The sequence below is a fragment of the Carassius gibelio genome, chromosome B12 (assembly GCF_023724105.1).
Source record: "Carassius gibelio isolate Cgi1373 ecotype wild population from Czech Republic chromosome B12, carGib1.2-hapl.c, whole genome shotgun sequence".
Classification (NCBI taxonomy): domain Eukaryota; kingdom Metazoa; phylum Chordata; class Actinopteri; order Cypriniformes; family Cyprinidae; genus Carassius; species Carassius gibelio.
In genome coordinates, this window is record NC_068407.1 from 795045 (window position 1) to 817539 (window position 22495).

The 22495-nt window shown below is 34.5% G+C and overlaps 1 protein-coding gene across 1 annotated transcript in view; it reads left to right on the forward strand.

Annotated features, from left to right (window-relative positions):
• The first annotated feature begins 8020 nt into the window (after window positions 1–8020).
• Window positions 8021–22495, forward strand: part of LOC127969270 (zinc finger MIZ domain-containing protein 1) — a 30652-nt gene continuing 16177 nt past the window's right edge. The window contains exons 1-4 of the mRNA XM_052571119.1: window positions 8021–8146; window positions 21506–21624; window positions 21855–21968; window positions 22294–22399. Coding sequence (XP_052427079.1) covers window positions 21556–21624; window positions 21855–21968; window positions 22294–22399 — 289 coding nt within the window. The 5' untranslated portion in view covers window positions 8021–8146; window positions 21506–21555. The remainder of the gene's footprint in view (window positions 8147–21505; window positions 21625–21854; window positions 21969–22293; window positions 22400–22495) is intronic.

Consider the following 22495-nt stretch of genomic DNA (forward strand, 5'->3'; position numbering starts at 1 on the left):
AAGAAGATTTAGTGCGTCACGACGCATCATACGCGCTCAGCGCCACCTGCCGACGGGGAGCGCGTTTAAAAATAAAAAAATCATGTCAATATGGTTATGGATTTAAGAAAAAAAACGGTTACATGTGGATTAATATGAATTATATACATTTTATTGGTATTACAGTAAGTGTCTGCAGCTAAACGACGTTTATTTTTTTTCCAGAAACAATCTGAAGATGTCAGCGCTTTCGTATTTATATTTATACAGTGACAAATACGCGTAAAATAAAAAATAAAACATACTATAAAAATATTTTCACATTCACACATCAATATTATGTACAACAAATAAGATCGAGGGAGAAGTGATAGGGCATCATGATATAAATATAATTTCTAGAATAGACACCATCACAGAATGTGTTGTACTGGTCATAATGGGACTTGTATTGGTTTTAATGGAAACTGTAAAGGTGCCTGTGGGTCTCTACTGGTAATTGGTAACCTTCTATCGGTGACTTCTTAAAAGCAATAAATCCTTAAGAAACATGACCAAAAACACACTACAGAAAACCATTTTTAATGGTTTCAGTGTTTAAAAGTTGATGGTTTGTAATGGTATTTTTAGTGGAAACCATTAGAATTTTCTGCGATGTGTCTATCAGCAGGATACATACTGATAATGACTGAAAAACTTTCAATAATTATTTTCATTGAGACTTATGAACACAGCAATGCCAAGCAGAAGTTTATTAGCAATATTATTCATTTATTCAAGTGTCTGATTTGCATATACAGTACAAGCTCTATTTGACACTAACGGACAAATCTATAATGCTAAATTAACAAGTGCTTTCATTTCAAACCTCCAGGACATCAAACATCCTCACTAATACAGAGAAGTCATCTGTTGAAAAAACTTATGCTCCAGATTCTGTTTATATTTCACTCTAATAATGTGTGATTGACAAATGAAATGTAAAACTGACTTTCATCTGAAGAGAGGACTATGGAGCACTGAGCATTAGTCTAGTTCATTGTTTCCTGAGGCCAGAAGTGGATCGGTAGCTCTTTTCCTGAAGACGTCTGAGCTCTCCCAAGTGTTTGAATCGGCTTTGCTTTACAGTATTCGCAAGTTTGCGGGCATCTCTGTTGCTTGTGCACCTTTTCCTACCCAATTTCTTCATTCCAGTCAACTTTACATTTAATATGCTTTGATACAGCACTCTGTGAACAGCCAGCCCTTTCAGTTACGACCTTTTGTGACTTAAGGTCATTGCACACTAGCTGCTCAATGTGAAGTTTGTGTGAAATTTGAGTGTGAAATTATTTTCATTGAGACTTATGAACACAGCAATGCCAAGCAGAAGTTTATTAGCAATATTATTCATTTATTCAAGTGTCTGATTTGCATATACAGTACAAGCTCTATTTGACACTAACGGACAAATCTATAATGCTAAATTAACAAGTGCTTTCATTTCAAACCTCCAGGACATCAAACATCCTCACTAATACAGAGAAGTCATCTGTTGAAAAAACTTATGCTCCAGATTCTGTTTATATTTCACTCTAATAATGTGTGATTGACAAATGAAATGTAAAACTGACTTTCATCTGAATAGAGGACTTTGGAGCCCTGAGCATTAGTCTAGTTCATTGTTTCCTGAGGCCAGAAGTGGATCGGTAGCTCTTTTCCTGAAGACATCTGAGCTCTCCCAAGTGTTTGAATCGACTTTGCTTTACAGTATTCGTAAGTTTGCGGTTATCTCTGTTGCTTGTGCACCTTTTCCTACCCAATTTCTTAATTCCAGTCAACTTTACATTTAATATGCTTTGATACAGCACTCTGTGAACAGCCAGCCCTTTCAGTTACGACCTTTTGTGACTTAAGGTCATTGCACACTAGCTGCTCAATGTGAGGTTTGTGTGAAATTTCAGTGGAATTCGAGTGTGAAATTTTTATCCAAAATTTTTATTCAAAAAATAAATACAACCTCGTGTTGTGTCAATCAAGTTTACACACTGCCTTGGAAACTTTCATCCGTCATTAAAAAAATTTGGACCAGGTTCAGTTTGCTGTGTTGTCGCATACGTAGCATGCATTTTCATATTGGAATGGATGATGAATGTGAGAAAAATAGGAAAAACGCATGCAAATATTTAGGAGTGTGCATCGACCTTCACCCTGTTTGTGAAGACGGTGATCTTCTTCTGGACCATTGCCAAGTCAGATGTCTTTCCAATTATTGTGGTTTCAAAGAACAAGAGATACTCGGAAATTATTCAGAAGGGATGTTCATTTAATATTTTAATATATAATATTTTGAGATACCGAATGTTTGACATTTTAATGAGCTGCTCTAATCATCAAAATTAAAACATCAACAACAAAAAACTTTTGAAATGTTTGACTTTACATGTAATGAATCTAGTGTATATGAAAATAAATAAGTTACAAAACAAAACAAAAATACCTTTCCACAATATTCTCATTTTTTAGATGCACCTGTACACATCACTCACTCACCTGCTGCCTGGCTCATTTTATGACTGAACCAAAAGTGTAGAAGCCCATGGATCATGGGAAATGCCTCCATCTGGGAGAAATGAAAACATATGAATACAGTAATGTTTTGTAATGTAGTCTTTCTGTGATTAGCGGCGGTTGCCAGTGAGGAATTTGAATGTTCAGTTTGCCGCCAAAATAACGGTTAATCACTAAGCAGATCTGTCTGGAGATTAAGAAGACTTCCAAATACACTGGACATACGTCTTTATACTTCAAAACAAGTCAACTTGAACAACAAAGGTAACTTACATCATACAATAACTTCATTTCAAAATCTTTTTCTTTGCGTTCCTCTTCTGCTCTAGCTTGAGTAGTAGGCTAATCTAGGTAATATTTAGCATTGTGTAACTTACTACAGGCATTGTTGACTGGCTCTTTGTGATTATGTTTGTTTTATTGATTTTTTTAGATTCCAGCCGTATCTGTCGTTCTGCCGATAGGTGGCGCTGTTTGATTGTGATTGTTTACAGCAAGTTTTGCCGAGAATACTAACCCCAACCAAATCAAGCTCTGATTATAATAGTTGAAAGTGTTAATATAGTCAGCATTAATGCTACAGTAAAAAAGGAAATGTTGTAATAATGTATAATTCCTCATACAGCATTTTTCCACCTGACAGTAGATTTAAATGGAATGTGATTTCATATTCGTTTTCATAATCTGTTAAACAACTCACATGCACAGGCTTTTAAAAACCTTTTAAAATGTCCAGGAAAGGCAGTGTTCACAGCTGAATGATGCAGACAGCTAATGGGATCCAGCAGATGTTTCCAGTGTGGAATAATTCAATTTCAGTCTCTGTGTCAGTGAAGGTGCCATGATTTATTCATCTGTAGTTTGTTTATGGCATCTGTTGAGATAAAGGAAGCTTTAGTTGAGTTACCAGCTGACACACAGGATGCTGAGTCTCATTAATGTGCTTTTATCTACTATAATTGTGTAATGATTTACTGTAAATGCATATTAAACTGCATATGAGACTGGTTATTGTAGATTTTACTGCAGTGGATATTGCTTTGGTTTGAAGCCTCGCAAGTCTTCTGTGACTTGATCATTGTTCAGATTTAGTTTTGTAGAGGAAATGATGAATAAATAAAGCGTGTGTGTTTTGAGCATGTGCATGTAATGACACTGCATGTGGGGGATGTGTGGATAAGATAATGCATGTGTGTGTGTGTGTGTGTGTGTGTGTGTGTGTGTGTGTGTGTGTGTGTGTGTGTGTGCATGAGTCAGTAATGGACACTGCGAGTTGAAGGAGAGGTCAGGAATATGAAAGGCAGTGTGTGTCAGAGGAGAGGAGGGTTATAAAAAGGCTTTTATCACGAGAGCACTGATCATTACTGCCTCATCACAACACTCTGTGTGTGTTACTGTAACTCTGATTGTGTGCATGTTAAGTTAATAATCACATCTTCACGTCCTGCTCAGATCTTTACTGCAACACATGCATCAACATTTCAATAATAATCAATATTTTGTTGTCTTTTCCTGCAAATACTTTAGCAGCAAAACATCATGCATATTACATTTTTCACATTATTGCATTTTACCTTTCTATTTGAAACAGTATGCATGGGGAAAAGCACTGTTTTAATATAAATTATTAGAGCAAAAATATTTTTATAAAAAAAAAAATATTGAAATATTTTATTGAAATGTTATGCAATATATACTATTTTAATAAAATATTAATTAGCTTAAATTAAGGCTAGCAAATAGGAATTAATTATTTTGCATTTTTAAACTAAGTTTTATGCTTTGAAGTGTAATAATAATAATGATAATCAAGCAACTTGCATTTAAGTTATGCATCTCATGCATTCAACTAGATATATCACAAGACATGACCCATGCAGACACCTAGTGTTTCAGGTTCTTTGATAATGTCGTTACTGAAGGACACTAATCCTCTCCAGAAGATTAAGGTCAGTGTGTGAAGAATCAGTGACATATGTTAGCGTTTAAGCTTTAGTTGTGTGTCCTGAAGCTTTGCTGCGCTGATGTGAGATTCGGCTGCGATGCATTACTGAAACAGCTTAATTAAATTAGCATGCTGCATGTTGTTCATTATATTAGTCATTATTAGAATATACAATTAACGTTAATCAAATAAAAAAAGACAAAAATCCAGATTAATACGCATAGAATCTAAAGGTACACAAATTATACTGCAAAGTTTGTGAATTTTTTTAATGAAATAACTGTGTTATAACAGTGAATAAATGCAACTCTTTCAATTTATTATTTTAAAAAAAGGTCTTAGATTGGATCAGGAAGTTGTTTTAATTTATAAAGCTAGGATGTAAATTTTGCATTTTGCAAAAAAAAAAAAAGGAAAAAAAAGAAAAAGAATATAATTATTATGCATTTTAAATAAATAATTTTTCTTGTTTTTTAATACAAATTAAGATGAATCCTTTTTTGTTTTCAATCAATCCTCTTGTTCCAAATTAAATCAATATGCATTTATGTGAGATGCAAAATATATTTTTAACCATTTTTAATTTTCAGCATTTTAATTTGATGCACTAAATCAACTAAACAAAAACGGATATAGAAATTAATAAAACTATGTAGAAATTTAAAAAGCTAAAAAAACAACAAAATTACTTGCATTTTAACTCAAACAAAAACAGATAGCAAAATAAAAATGTATTCAAAATATTAATACAAAATGTAATAGTAGCTCGATACTAAAACATGACGGATTGTATTTAGAATCAAACTCATTGTGTAGAGAACATTGTTGTGTTTCCTTTCATTTACATTTTCTTTAAAACATGCTCTCAAAAAAAGTCTTAACTTGACCTTCATGTAGCCTGTAAGAACCCTGTATAAATGCAGTACTAGTATTGCACTCATTATAATTTAAGTCACTTTTAAAATATTTTATTTAAGCATTTAGAAAGAAAATCTGGAAACTGAGTAAACATCTCCATGCATCATTTTTTATTTATCAATCTTAATGTCTTAAAACAGTTTAGTGCCTGTGGTTTCTGTAGGGTCAGAGTGCAGACGTGGTTTATCTTCATATACTCATGCACATGTGATGTCGTTCTGTCAGCCAATCAGAGCTCAGCCCACGGCTGCACCAGAGGAATCATCAGATTCTGTTTCCTGTGTGGCACTTTATCGCTCATTAGAGCTCAGCACACCTGCATGTGATAAATTCATAACACACTTATACACAGCAATCTGCGAGATCAGGAGGACCTGCTGCAGGCTATAAATATCAGCAGAAGAGGAAATATGGACGTGTGTTTGCATGCTATCTGCTTCAGGGTGTGAGAGAGTTACTTTCACTCACATTTTAGTAATTGATTCAGATCATGGAAATCTGACGAACCCACGTGTTTAAATCTGCTCGGTCACACCTGAGCGCAAATACACAAATGTGCTTCTAAAAATATACCCGCATGCAAATCATATATGTTATGTATATGCACACTTCAGATCAAACCGAGACATTTAAAGGTATAGTTCACACAAAAATCTACATTTTGTCATTGTTTACACTTTCTGAGGCTTATTTTCTTCTGTGAAACATGAAATGAGATGTTAAGCAGAATGTCATAAGCACTTCTTACATTGAAAGTGAATGGAAACAGACTTGAAACCATATTTCATCTCATTCTGTTCAACCGAAAGAACGTCATACAGGTTAGGAACAACATGAACATGACTACAGCTGTTCAGTGCAGAGACATAGAATGGCTAATTACTCACTTGAACCTGTTCAGCCCAGTTTGCATGTGTAAAACCTCATGCATAAACCCAAACAGCAGTGATGTGCATGGCTTGAACGCATGTCACGTCTTCAGACGGTTGGAGGAAGTCCTTCGACGTGTGTCTGCAGGTTCAGAGGCTGGTGGATATTTGCATATGTGAAGATAACAGAGAAGCTGCATGAGCAGATAAGTGGAGACAGGCAGAAATCAATGCAGATGGTGACCTTTAACACAACTCATGAACCTTATTGTTCAGTCCTGTCTTTCACACACACACACACACACACACACACACACAGTTTGTGGGGGCATCCCATAGGCGTAATGGTTTTTATTCTGTAGAAACTGTATATTCTATGGCCCTACACCAACCCTACACCTAACCCTAACCCTCACAGGAAACTTTGTGCATTTTTACTTTCGTCTCCTTGTAATACCTGTGTCATACCCATGTCATTATACAGAGTTGTGTCCTGATATGATACAAAAACAAGAGCACACACACACACTCAAACACTACTTGGTTCCTTTTTGTCCCTTAGGAACTTGACAGTATGTGTGTGTGTTTTATTTTTATATTTTATATATTTGTGTGATGTAATACATTTTTTATAGATATGTAAAATATAACATGTATATATGCGTATATACATGCGTGTCTATATACATGTTTATACAGCGTACTTTTTTAATGTAATGTTTTTAACAGCCAGAAACTGCAGTGTGTGAGTACCAGGTGCCATTTATTATTACTTCTGACTATCTGAACCGAAGTCTTCATTCTAGGTACACTGCTAGTAAATAAACCTGTTAAGATATGATAGGGACTCTCTCTCTCTCTCTCTCTCTCTGTGTGTGTGTGTGTGTGTGACATCATCACTCAGTCAGGCTCCTGCTGCTCCAATCTCAAACCTGTTCTTTGTTACTCCGAGCTTCACACCGGAGAACTGCAAAACCCGGAGACCGGAGCACATGCGAGAAGCGATTACTTACCCACTTCAGCCTGTGAAACATTACAGAAGACACACAAATAACCTACGGAATATACATTTGATAATGCAAGTAACGCAATTTCAATGTGATGTACATGTGGAAGAATTGACAATAAAGCAGACTTGACTTGATCAGTGGTTCCCAATTCCAGCCCATGTTCCGAAGTGAAGTAAACGCCTGCTCAGGGAGTAGGGAGCAATGAACACGGTGTAGGGATCATATCGATCAGGACACAGCTCATTCATACAGCTCACTTCTAATAAGTTTGTAATCTGAATCGGGTGCGTTAACTAAGCAAAACATGTAAAATATGTGCACGAGGCCTGGAATTGTAACTGTTGGGCTACACCATGAGTCATTAACCAGTGAGAAAAATGAAAAAATACTACAATTCCAGAAATATATAAATACACATAAATACATTTAGACCACTTAATGTCTGCTATGGGGATGTGAAGAGACTTTTAACCAGTATAACAAAAAATGTTTCTGAAAACAATCACCTATTGCACCTTTAATATTATTTATATAAATAATAAGATAAATTAATATTAATAATATATTACTGATGTACATAATGTATTGTAATATATCCATATTAGAATATGTAATAATATATATATATATTTCTTATTACTTTCATTTATTTACATTATGCATATATATAGTTTAAGTATTTTTTCGAGTGGTTTTCCGCCAGAATCCAGGATCGTTTGAATCCATGCCGTGTGTTCCCTCCGCCCGCAGCGTGTCTGTGGAAATAGAAAGAGCTGGATGTAATGTGACACTGGAGCTGAGAGATCATGAGAGAACACCGCACACTTCAGCAGCACCGCGGATAATAGGCGATCACCTCCGGCGGGATTTAACCGGTAAGAGCCTTTTCAGCTGCTTCGGGATGGTTCTGTTCGGGGTTCTGGTTCTGGATGATGAAAGAGTTCATCATCTCTATCCTGCGGGATGATCGGGATCGCGATGCGCCGTGATTCGGATCATTAAGTGATGTTCGGATGATTCAGGCGATTCATTCTGCTCGGTTCTGTCGATTTTACACACATCGTTGCTCTGATGCGTATGGAAGCCCGTTCCCGCCACAGTTGAGAAAAATATGATACTGTAAGTCTTAATAATAATGAGAAACTTATTATCTCGTTATATTGAGAAACTATCTCGTAATATTGACTTAGTTTCTCATAATAACGAGAAACTTTCTCGTTATATTGAGAAAATGTATCGTAATAATGACTTAGTATCTTGTTATATTGAGAAAATGTATCGTAATAATGAGAAAATGTATCGTAATAATGACTTAGTATCTTGTTATATTGAGAAAATGTATCGTAATAATGACTTAGTATCTTGTTATATTGAGAAAATTTATCGTAATAATGAGAAAATGTATCGTGATAATGAGACAATTTATCCTAATAATGAGACAATTTATTGTAATATTGACTTAGTTTCTCATAATAATGAGAAAATTTCTCGTAATATTGACTTAGTTTTTCGTGATAATGAGAAACCTTTTCATAATAATGACTTGATATCTTGTAATAATGAAACTTTTTTCGTAATAATGACTTGGTATCTTGTAATAATGAGAAACTTTTTTAGTAATAATGACTTAGTATCTTGTTATATTGAGAAACTTTCTCGTAATAATGAGAAAATGTATCATAATATTGACTTAGTTTCTCATAATAATAATAGTAAGGAAACTTTTTGTAATAATAAGAAACTTTCTCAAAATAATGACTTCATCCACAAAAAATAAAATAAAATCTTAATCGACGCATGCACAACACAAGAGCGATGGCATGCTCGCGACATTTGTTTGTCATACCCATGCAGGAAAAACACAAACATTGCTTGTTCTGTGATCTAAAATGTATAATATTATAATCTGTCATTAAATAACGATTTCAAATCAATTATCTGCATGTAGTCTTTTGTTAGTTTGTAACACTGTTACTTTTCCAGATAGTTACGGCTTCAAACATACCAGACTAATATTTCAGTTAATAAATCCAGGCATTTTATAAAGAAAGCCATTACACATATAAACTTAATTTATAGATGTTTATTTCGATGATTTATTAATTTTATTAGCTGTCCCTTTCATGCATCACATGCCGTCACTCTTGTGTTATGCATTCGTCGATTTACATTAGTTTTTTGTGGATTTCGAGAAAGTTATGTATGACTTACAGAAACACATTTTTCTCAGTTGTGGCGGGAACGGGCTTCCATATATTTAGCATTTATTCCATTCGTAAAATCCTGTGTGTTTTACTGCATTAGTTAAATGTTTGCGCTTGCACTTTACGTTTATCCCATCCTGCTTTTATTTACACACATAAGTACTTCATGTGTTTATCTTGTGCTAACACTTCTTGTTGCATTCATCACTTCCATAATAGTTAGTTATACTAACACGTACTTACAGTGTAAAGTGTTTTAACTTTAAGCAAACTTTTAAAGTCATAAATGTGTTTTTGTGGTTATAACGTAAAGGCAGGTGTGTGCATGTTTATGTGGTTTCTGGGGAAACACATTTGTATCTTGACATTAGTATGACATAGATATTACAACATGAAGGTGATTTATTTATGAGGACACTTTTGGTGTCCCTGTGATTCAAAATGCTTATGAATCATACAGAATGAGTTTTTATTTTATCTGAAATTGCACAAAGTTTCCTTTGAGGGGTAGGTTTCGGTGTAGGATTATAGAAAATACAGTTTGTACAGTTTAAAAAAGCTATTACGCCCATGCATAGTCCCCTTAAACCATAAAAACCAACATGTGTGTGTGTCTGTGTGTGTGTGTGTGTGTGGAGATGCTGCTGTTTCACGCCTGGACATCTGTGTAGAAACAGCTTTCCTCTAGTTGAGTCACTGACCATCTTTGACTGTGAGTGGACTTTAGTCACCAGTGATTGTACCGAGTTGCACAATGTTCTGTTGCAGTTTATGCATAATTAAAAACAAACTCAGCCGGCATTCTTGGTAAGTGTGCTTTAGCTCGGAGAAGCCATTACAAGCTCTGATCACATCTCTGGTGTGTTTGTGCACACGCTGTCCAGAAACAGGAAGACCAGACGTGAATCTGAGGAGGGATTTTACGGCCACGCTCTATCTGTCCTCCTTGACGGGCCCCAGAGGGTGTAGCGAGGGGGGCGTCTGTGCTATTCAGCTGTAGATGTGGACAAAAGACACATTGACACTGAGCAGTGTTGTAGCACGTGTGTTTGTTAACTCTACGTTCAGTCTTTACACACACTGCACTCTCAGAAAAAAAGGTGCAAAAACTGCCACTGGGGCAGTACATTCTCAAAAAGGAAATTTTTGTACATTACGGTTATGTATCTTTAAGACCCTTAAGGTACTTTACCTTTTGAATCAAAAGGCTGTGGGTCTTTATCAAGTCAAGGCTGGTGGAAATGTTCCTGGGATTGAATATGAAGGTAATCTGTTGTGTTTTAGCAGGTAAACATCCTCTTGTTGCTCTGTTTGTACACACTAAAGTGGCTACAGTGGTCCTATTTTGGCTGTGTTTTGGGTGTGTAATCCTCTGCGATTAGATGCCCGCGAATCAGTCTACATCAAACACACACACACACACACACACACACACAGGTCAGATGGCTAGCGGAGACCCAACACTAAGATCTGTGGAAAGGTCACTGACCTCTGCCTTCATCCTAAACACATCCGTTTGCACAGAGCCGCACAAACACACCACCTCCTAAACAATATCCTGGTTAATTATATACAAATAATTTACTTAGAGACACATGAATACACACACTGATCAAGCACCAAACGTGGCTAAAAATGAGCTTCATGGGAAGTACAATGTATTTATCATTTCTTTGGATGCTTTGTTTAGTTTGTTGACATTGGGAAATGTAATCATAAACATATTATACTTAAAAAAAGAAATTGTTATTATTATAATAATGCTAGTTGTACAGATTAAACAAACAAATTAATATTCTAATATTTAATAATACATATAATTATTAAATATTACTAATGTACTGTGAAGTAAATGGAATGGTTCATATTTTTTTTATAAAGTAAATATAGTATTATTTTAATAAATTAAATATAGAAATAAATATAATATGAAATATTGACATTAGTATTTTATTTTATTTCAAAGTACATTAATAATAATACATTATTATTATGATTATTAATAAGGTATTCTATTAATTAAATACACTAAAATGGAATTTCATAAAATGCATATTAAAATATAGAGTGTTACTGAATAAAAATAAAAAATGTAAATATATTTTTAATATTCTGTTTAATTTCATAGTACATTAATAATAATACTTGTTGCCATTATTATTAAAACCTACTCATGTATATATATATATATATATATATATATATATATATATATATATATATATATATATATATATATATATATATATGTTTTTTTTTTTTTAAGTTTATTTAGTAAAAAGTAAATATTTACATGTTTTTCTTAACACATTATTAATAGTAATATGATGATTATTATTAAACATTACTATTGTACTATGAAATAATGGAATAATAATGGAATAATAATGGAATATTCCATAAAATATTTAACTACTGTATTTAAATATTGAATCATTTTATAAATATATATAAAATATTTATAAAATGATTAAATACTTAAATACAGTAGTTAAATATTTACATAACAATGGTTTTGTAGTACATGAGTTATATTACAAGAGTAATATATTTAACACATGTGGAGTGCTCCAGAAATGAGGCAGTGCTGTGTTATTAATGAGCTCATGGTTGGTTCAGTAGATTGGAGATGTGAATGTTGTTTTTGTCTGACAGACTGACGTGGGTCCAGATGTTTCAGTCAAACTCTCAGTGACGTAATGCTGTCGAGCTTCTGAAAACAAGAGTGATTTGATCAGAGCAGTCTGTGAGTCAGTACCAAACGCTCGCTAAACAAGCACTTATCAGTGCTCTGATGTTAGTGTGTGTGCGGTGTTATGAGACACTTACACACACCAGATCAGGATCTGAAGAAATCCCCCAGTCATGTCATTAGCCTTTATTTAAGTCAGTTTAGTTGCACCTGCCCTTTTCTTGAACTGACTGAAATCAACACTAGAGGCTTAGCGGCTGCTAGTTTGTTAGTATTTTATACTTAATTTAGTTTCCCTGTTTATTCTTAAAGGCATAGATCACCCAAAAATAAACTCGAATGAAAAAGAATTTTAATAATTTCTCCAATTGTCCAATTATTGGGCATTATTCTTCAAAAGGCAACTTATGTGTTCCTTAGAAGAAAGAAAACAGAGAAATAAATTTTGTGTGAACTGGAAATAATAGTATAAGCTTTCTGTAATAGTATTTTCTTGTCATTTTTTTATTTATTTATTATATTATTATTTAAAATGAATATGTATAAATTCATTTTTATAAATTATTTAAAATATGCATTTTTATTTTAGTTATTATATATCTTCGAATCACTAATTTTTTAAATCTATAATAAAAGTCATGCATTTCAGTTTACTTGGATGCGACGGATTTTTCACACTTCGTTTGCTTCATGTAAATGGTAAAACAAAAATTCTAAACATACTGAAATAAATTTATAAAATAGAAAAAAATGCATAATGTTTCAGAAACATTAAAAATCATTAAAAACATGCTCCTTATATGTGAGTTATTGAAGGGCAATAAATAAATAGTACTACAACAAACAAGAAGAAAGTACAGGTATTGACTTCTTTTGTGTTACACATGTGAGATGTGCATGTAGAGCAGGTTTTCGGTGTAATATCTTGTGATTGGAGATGTTTCGAGGGCGATTGCTGGATGTTAGATGTGTGTGAGGCTCAGTACACGTCTGTGATCTCACATCACAAACCCTGAGCGTCTGAGACCCCTGACATGATGCCGTCTCGCCTGACTGCTTCTCCATCACAGTGACATGGAAGCATTCCAGTGCACGGATCACAGCCATGACTTCCCTTCATCCCGAGAGATGATCCTCTGTGTGTGTTTGCAGAGAACAAACAGCCAGAAGTGTGTGTTTGTGTGAGGGTGGAGCTGTGTTCGTCAGGGATTGAGGTGCCAAAGCTCATAAAGAGAGAGAGTGAAGCGATGGGAGGAGAAGGAAACGAGAGGAGGATGAAAGTCAGACGCTCAAGAGATCAGGAGGCATCCTGTGATTGTTCACACTGATCTCTCTTATGATTCTTGATTTGTGATTAAAATCAGCTACGCAGCTGAAGCATTGTTATGATACTGATTCATAAAGCTGATAGTTCTGATCTTAATAGACTTTAGTGCTTTGGTCAGTGTTGGCTTTCTCTCTAGTGGAGCAGGAATCAGTCTGGATCTGGATCAGTATGGGTCACTAAAATAACTAATAGTTCACTAAACTAAAACCATGCCTGTCAAATACAGGTAAAAGCCTAGTTGCCTAGCAGCATTTTTTCAGTTTTGTTTAAAGGTTACATCGTAGAATAACTAAAATTAACATTATATTAAAATAAAAATGATATAAATGTGCAAAAAAGTTACTAAAATGAAAACCGAAAACATAAATAAAATTTAGATTTTTATTACAGTACTTGAAATAAAATAAAAATGAACTGAAATCATATTCAATATTTTGCTTTTTTAGCTATTTGCCAAGCCAACTTATTTATTTTGCAAGCTAAAGTACTAAAATAATTACTAACTAATTTAACTAAAACGTCGTTTGAAAAAATGTGTAAACAAAGTAAAAAAAATTGATACGAAAAAAAATACTAAAACTTAAAAAAAAAAATTAATGAAAACAGAAAATAAATTGTGAAAAAAAAAAAATAATAATAATTAAAAATAATATATATATATATATATATATATATATATATATATATATATATATATATATATATATATATATATATATATATATATATATATAATTGTTTTTCTGATTGGTTATAGCAGCACTGACTCCAAAATAAAGATGTGAGGAGAGAGAGAAGCATGGCTTCATTTATTAAGAATAATGTTTTCAAATACTGATGTTAGAATAATGCAACAGTGACTTTTTAATCATATTTTTTTCACAGTTGGCTTACTTCAATTAAAATTGTTTTTGAATATGGCTTTGAACTTTATCAATAATGTATCACTTCTGATAATGTAGATGACCAATCGAAATATATATAATATAATATAATTGTCTGCAAAATGCATGCATATAACATTTAAGTGCAACATTTCCTTTTGTGTTCCTTATAAAATATCCATCAAGCAGGGTTGATTGAGTAAATGTCCGCCAAATCAGCATGTTCCTAATGATCTTTTATCTACACGTCTAAAAGCAAAAGTGAAGAAACCTGCATCATTTCCAGCACATGCACACAACAGAAGAGCATTCTGAGTGCATGCGCTGTGTGGATTTGCATGTGAACACAGGCCGATGTAAATCTACAAACAGTTGTTGAGCTCTGAGAGCGTGTGACGTGTTAACTCTGAGCTCTGAGACGTCACGCCGAGGCTCTTCTGCGCTTTCACGGTTAAACGGTTATCCGTTAACATTGTCCCGGCTCTGCGCTCGATGATAATGCCCTACAATCATTCACTAGCCTCTGCTAATGCCCTTGTGTAAGCATGCAGCTCAGTGAAGCTCTCAGAGTCGGTGTGTTTACACAGCACACACACACACACACACACACACACACTCAGTTTCATTGTAATGGGATCTGATTGAAGACGTTACACGCTAATGATGTTGTTTCTTTGATAGCTTCTGAAGCTACTGGTCAGTACTGGCTTCAGAGTTTATTTGATTGAATTTGCAGTGTTTTTTATCTGTTGTCTCTGAATCTGAAAACTTGGGACAAGCTAAATATTGATTTTGACTGTGTTTTGCATCATGTATTTAGTTTTTTTCTTGGCAATGCATTATGGCTATGATATATTGCTCAGCTCTCTTTGACACAGACAGGACAGTAAGTAGATGACAGGCGTCTGGACGCTTTATTTGTACATTTGCGTTCGGCTCTAAACTGCAGGAGCAGCACAGCAGGTCTGATCAGTAAAGAGCCTTCAGTTTGTTTAAAGCTGATGAAATGCAAATGTCTGTGAACCCGAGTGAACTATAGTTTAGAGTTTAGAGAGACTCCTTCACTATTTCCAATCAATTCTGCTGGAAAATGTAACATCCATAAAGAGCCATTAAAACATAAAATATATATGAATATTATATATGTGTGTATAATTATATATGTGGTTTTAATGCAGTTTGTTTAAAGATAATATATGTATATATTTACTATAAGCTAAAATCCTGATTATAAAATGTAAATGTAATTGTGTGTATTATTTATATAGAATTGTTTCCCTTAATTTGTGTCATGCGTAAACAGCCATTTTTGCCAGTGGAATAAAAAGGGGAAATAAATTGTATTATTTGTGATATATTTGCTGAACACAATAATGACATAATGTCTTGTGCACTTTTGCTTCTCAAGTAAATGCGTCTTGTTTCAAAGTAATGTTTGTCAATGCGGCGATGGACTTAAATGTAAGTGATATTGTAGGTTTATTTACAATATTATGAAGCAGATCATTCCGGTCCTTGATTCTGATTGGTCGAACCACGTTCAAAGCTGTTGAAAATAACTCAAAGTAACAAAGTAACATTCCCCTTTGTTTACATTTGTCTGTTGCTCGGCAACCACTTTGTTGCAACCACAACTGTTTCTGAGGAACTACAGGTGCTTATAAGTGATTATAATGTTATTAGTTTTATATTAAATAAAAATATTGAAATGTATAATATAGTATTATATATAATTTTGTTAAAAAAAATTATTACTTTCATGTTATGTGTGTATTCTAAAATGGTAATATAACATTATAAAAAAATTATAAACTGATTTTATTTTGTTTATAGTTTTATTTTTAGCCTGACAGTTTAAGTGAAATATAAAGTTGGTATAGTTGGTTTTAGTGAATATTTGATTAGCATCTTAAAGTATTGAATCGTGAAAAATCATTTTAAGGCATTTTTTTCTCTCCCTTGGTATATATATATATATATAAATTTATTATTATTATTTTTTATTTTCAGTATATATTCAGTTTTCAGTATATAAAGTAATATTAATGCATGTTTGTGACCAGCATTCTCTGTCGGTTTGTGTGAACCAGGCAGCTTTTGAGATCAGTTCATAAGTGTTTCAGCAGCTGTGTATGAATGGCGGTGTGTGTGTGTGTGTGTGTGTGTGTGAGGTGTTATTCTACTTAAAGAAATCAATTGCACTGCAGCTGGTACCTTCCTCTCTGTGTCTTTATGGCCTGGTTGCAGTTCTGACTCCATTGATTTTTTTCTCCTCCCTCTTCCGTGCTTCAGGCTCAGAGGAGCGTGTGATGAATGGCTGGAGGTGTCAGAGAGATCTGGAATTAGAGAGAGAGAAGGAGACTTTTCCTTCCCATTACACTCTAATGCATCACACACACACACACACAGCTCTCTTTAGGTCCATTGGGAGGGATAGATGTGGGAATGATAGTTAGAGGACGTGTCGTAAATTCATGGCTGTAAGCTGTGACATTCCTAGATACAGAACTCTTGCTGTAGGAAAACACTTGGCAGTTTTTTCTTTCAGGATGACGTTTGCTTCCAATGAATCATTTGTGCTTTCCCACTGAAAGTGATGTTAGAATGTTCTGTACTGTGGTTATAGCTGTGTGCATTTATGCTTATAAACATCAACACTTATCATTTGTGGATGATCTGTCGTTTTAACGGTGTGTGTGGGTCATGCTTAAGTGCTCTACTTAGAACTGCAGCTATATAGATGGATAATGTATATTTAATAGATTTATGTGCATAATAAATATATGTTTATTTATATGTATGTATAAATAAATATATTAAATATTTATTTATTTAGTGGAAATATTTAAATACATTTAAATAAATATTTTTTTATTTAAATATAGTTATTAAAAGTAAAAAAATATAATATAATTACTGTATATATTAGTAATTTTATTATATAAAATATATACAGATAAATAGATCAAAAATAAACAATTTATATATTTACATTTTTTATATTTATATGTGTGTGTGTTCATATACAAATATTTGCATCTTTATATATGTAAATATATTAAACATGAAAAATTTATATATTTATATACATTTATTAAGTTAACAGAAATCTTCAATATAATATTCATTTGCATACAAATTTATAAATATTTAATTTAAATTATATATATTTAAATATTAATACAAAAAGAATAATTATATATTCTAGATAAACAGATAAATATAAATAAATTATTTATATATATATATATATATACATATATATATATATATATATATATATATATATATATATATACATATATATATATATATATATATATATATATGTAATATTTACATTTGTGTAAAAAAATCACAAATGTATACGTATTTAGATATCAAATATAAATATGCAAATATACATATATGATTTTTAAAATATATATTGCATTTATTTACGTAATCATGTACAATCAAGAGTCATGTATCACCCTGAAAAGGTTTATTTTGTAATGACCATCTGACTGCACATGATCTGATTATTTAATTGCTGGATGAGTAACTAAATAACTTCTTCTGATGGAAAAAGGAATAAATGATGTTTAGTTGTGCATGAGAAAACGCTCGCCTGAGGTGTGTTGTGGGTATAAGCGCACCTTTGTTTTAGCCGAATAGAAGTCAGAACATGTTTGTTCCAAATACTTCATGAAGGTGTAAACGTTATGCTGCGTAAACAGACTCATTTGTTAACTAATTCTGTAATTAGTGTAGAAACACCTCCTTCAGAAAAACAATGGAATGTAACAATGTAACAACTGTTGTATTTATTTTTGAAACAATGTAAAAGAAATGCGGAAAATGGATAAAAATCATATGCAACTGAGTCACATGCATATATTGCAACACACAGCTGTGTGTTTGTGGACACATGACTCATGTGTGTGTGTGTGTGTGTGTGTGTGTGTCTGCAGCTGGTGGTGTATATTAGCTGGTATAATAGAGTGTGTGTAAACTCCGAACAGAGCTGTATTGTTGAGCGTGTGAACAGAGGCTATTGTGAGCAGCAGTGACGACTCTCTTTATCTCTGCATTATCAGCTCTTTAGATTAACGCCAACATCAAATCAGAACGAACTATTCCTGCTCAAACTCTATTATTTTGCTCAACTTTCTGTTTCCAGCGTCTTGTTTAGAAACGCCTCTCATATTGATACACATTTTTGCGTGGAGAACGTAAAGTGCTGACCTACATTTGTTGAATATCCTGTTTCTCTCTGAAATACAGAGGCTTTCTGCGGCTCTTAAAAATAATAATTCATGTACCTTTCCACAAACCAAGCAGAAGTTCTTAAATTCAGAAGGTACAGTAGAAGTTTTAGTTTTTTTTGCAATATGAGTGAAAAACTTTAAAGCTCTGCTAATTCCAGACATATAGATTTTTTTTTCCTTTTAATTTATCACTTGTGTTTTTCTTTTATGCCAAAAACCATTCGGATATTGAGTAAAGATTGAGTTCCATGAAGATATTTAGTAAATTTCCTACAGTACATATATAAAAACTAAATTTTTGATTCATAATATGCATTGCTAATATTTAATCTGAACAACTTTAAAGATGATTTTCTCAATATTAAGATTAGTTTGTTCTCTCAGATTCCAGATTTATAATAGTTGTAACCTCTTAACAAACCACACATCACTGGAAAGTTGCATACATCTCAGTTTAAAACGGACCCTTTAGACTGGTTTTGTGCTTCACAACTGACCTTCACAAAACCTGCAGAATCCCTTGAAATATGTAAGAAAACAGACGTAAAAAAACTGGTTCTATGACATCATCCCGTCCAACCGCAGGACAGAGAGAATAAAGTCTCTTTCCCTCTCTCTCTCTCTCTCTCTCTCACACACACACTCTCTCTCTCTCTCTGTCTCTTCCCCTCTCTCTCTGTCTCTCTCTCCCTCTCTCTCTCTGTCTCTTCCCCTCTCTCTCTTCCCCTCTCTGTCTCTCTCTCTCTCTCTCTCTCTCTCTGTCTCTCTCTCCCTCTCTCTCTCTCTCTCTCACACACACACTCTCTCTCTCTCTCTCACACACACACTCTCTCTCTCTCTCTCTCTCTGTCTCTTCCCCTCTCTCTCTGTCTCTCTCTCTCTCTCTCTCTCTCTGTCTCTTCCCCTCTCTCTCTTCCCCTCTCTGTCTCTCTCTCTCTCTCTCGGTCTCTCTCGGTCTCTCTCTCTCTCTCTCTCTCTCTCTCTCTCTCTCTCTCTCTCTGTCTCTCTCTCCCTCTCTCTCTCTCTCTCTCTCTTCCTCTGACAGGAAAGGCCTCATTTCCTGAGGCTGATCTGAATCAGAGGCACAGAGGGAAACTACAGAACCAGTTTCAGTGAACAGAGAGAACAGGACAGGACGCCCGATGTGATGTGTCATAGTAAATAAATATACTAATGCTAATATGAATTTGTTACGTAATAATGGTCCAGTGTGAATATGAATATGATAATTGTTTAGGCTGATGTTCAGAGTGTGTGTGTGTGTGTGTGTGTGTGTATAATGACATGGGTATGACACAGGTATTACAAGGAGAGGGTGACTTATGAGGACATAACCCATGTCCCCATTTTTCAAAACACTTATAAATCATACAGAATGAGTTTTTTTGGGAAAGTAAAAATGCAGAAAGTTTCCTGTGAGGGTTAGGGTTAGGTGTAGGGTTGGTGTAGGGCCATAGAATATACAGTTTCTACAGAATAAAAACCATTACACCTATGGGATGAACACACTTTACACAAAAACAAACGTGTGTGTGTGTGTGTGTGTGTGTGATGTGGCCTGTCTCAGCACATCGTCTGTAAGTTATGCAAGTGTTCCAGTCTGATAGATGCGAGTACACGAGAGATCCCGCATGTTTGCCAAACTCCTGCTGGTGCATTCTGGGATGCTTCAGTCTGGCTGTCTGCAGTTGCACATATTCTGTTCATCTGCGCTATAAATATCACTCAGCGTCTGAGACGGATGATGTGAACGAGACGCGCTGCTGTAATATCATGTGATTATGGAACCGGTTCTCATATTCTGACCTGGTTTCATTACCTTACTGCAGAAATGCTTGCGGCTCACACACACGAGCACACACACACACACACACACACACACACACACACACAGACACACACACACACAGACACACACACAGACAGACACACACTCAGACACACACACACACACACTCAGACACACACACACACACACACACACACACAGACACACACACAGACACACACACACACACACACTCACACACACACACACACACTCAGACACACACACACACACACACATTTATCTAAGTGTTGAATAAATAGCTGTGCATTTATGTACTACTTAATAATAAAGAAAACATGCAAATTAACTACATCAGGGAGAAATCACATCTCAGAGAACAGCATTTGCATTATATACCATGCATTTATAATACATTCAATTTTTTACTGGCATTATTTGAATATCATTGATATACTATTATAGTTTTTGTTAATATTTTAAATTAGAATTTTATTTGAATATTTTCTGTTTCCACTTTAAGTTAGTGAACGTAGTTGTGTGTTTTTGCAATTTTTATTAGGTTTAGATTTTTTTAAATGTCAAAATAATTTTTATTCATATTTATTTAGTTATAGTCTATTTAGTTTTTGGTTATCTTAGTTCAGGTTAAATTAAAATATAAAATTTTCACTAAATGCCTAGCAAAATTTATTATAGTTGTTGTTTTTTTAAAATATTTATTTTGATTAAATTTAGCAAAACTAAACTTTTTTTAAGTTTGTAGTTTACCTATAATCACCCTGATTATATGATGAACAGTTTAAATGTTTATAAATCTGTTTTCAATAGTTCTGATTATTAAATAAATCTAATGAATAGATTTTTAAGAATATCTGTTTTGTTTTTCTGCTAAATGGAAACTTAAGGTTCGGTTAAAAATATTGTTGCATCACCAATTTTAAACAAATTTTTTCATGAAACTGTGGTTGTTGTGATGTGGTTACTAGACTGTTCTAGTTGGTTGCTAGGTGGTTTCTTCCTGTCTGGCTTGAACTAAAAGCGTCTGTGCATCTGATCACTGAATCTGAACGGAGTGTGTTTTTCAGGGTGTGAGTGTTGGATGGCCGAGCGATAGGCTCAGAGACGGTCTGGCAGGATGAACTCTTTCCCGTCCATGGACAGACACATCCAGCAAACCAACGACCGGCTCCACTGCATCAAACAGGTGAGAGAAGACATCCCCACACAACCCACACGTCTCATTGGAGCTGTGACGCCCCCTGCAGGACACCTGGTGACACTGCCAGGAACAAAACACAGTGATTTCCTGTAGATCAGTCCTGAATTGTTATATCTCAAGAGCCTTTCACACATTCTCAAAGCCGTAAACTCGTAAACAATAACAACTAAATACACAAGATTGATGTCTGAGTGTGAATTTCTTTCCAAACTAAGCACCTGCAAAATCCAGCAAACTTCCAGACGGCGGCGACCGAGCTGTTGGACTGGTGCGGAGACCCACGAGCGTTTCAGCGACCCTTTGAGCAAAGCCTGATGGGATGCCTAACGGTGAGCTTTCCGTCTCTTAACCAGATCTGAACTGCATTTGAGAAGAATGTGGAAGAAGGGCTAAACCAAACCTCCCTCAGAAGTTTAATGAGGCGCTGTAGACACGCGTGATGTGTGTTAAACTGTAATTAAGACGCAGATATGAGCGTCTGTGCTTCAGGCCTCAGGGTGTGGTGCTGTTTAACATGAGCCGACCTGAAGAGGGTTTGCAAATCAGGACACAGATTATATTCCCAAAACCACAACCACTCAATTTAACTCTGACGGAGCATGCACGCACGAATGCTGAGATCTCAGTGACGTTTGAATATTATCTGTGTGTCAGGTGTTGAGTCGTGTCGCCGGTCAGCAGGGTTTCGACATGGATCTGGGCTATCGGCTGCTGGCCGTTTGTGCTGCACACAGGGACAAGTTCACGCCCAAATCCGCAGGTGAGACCCCGCCGTCCTCTGTGAGTGTCTCAGCACACTTATTAACCTGCAGAATGTGAGCTGAAATGATGGGAGAAACTGAGCAGAATGATGACC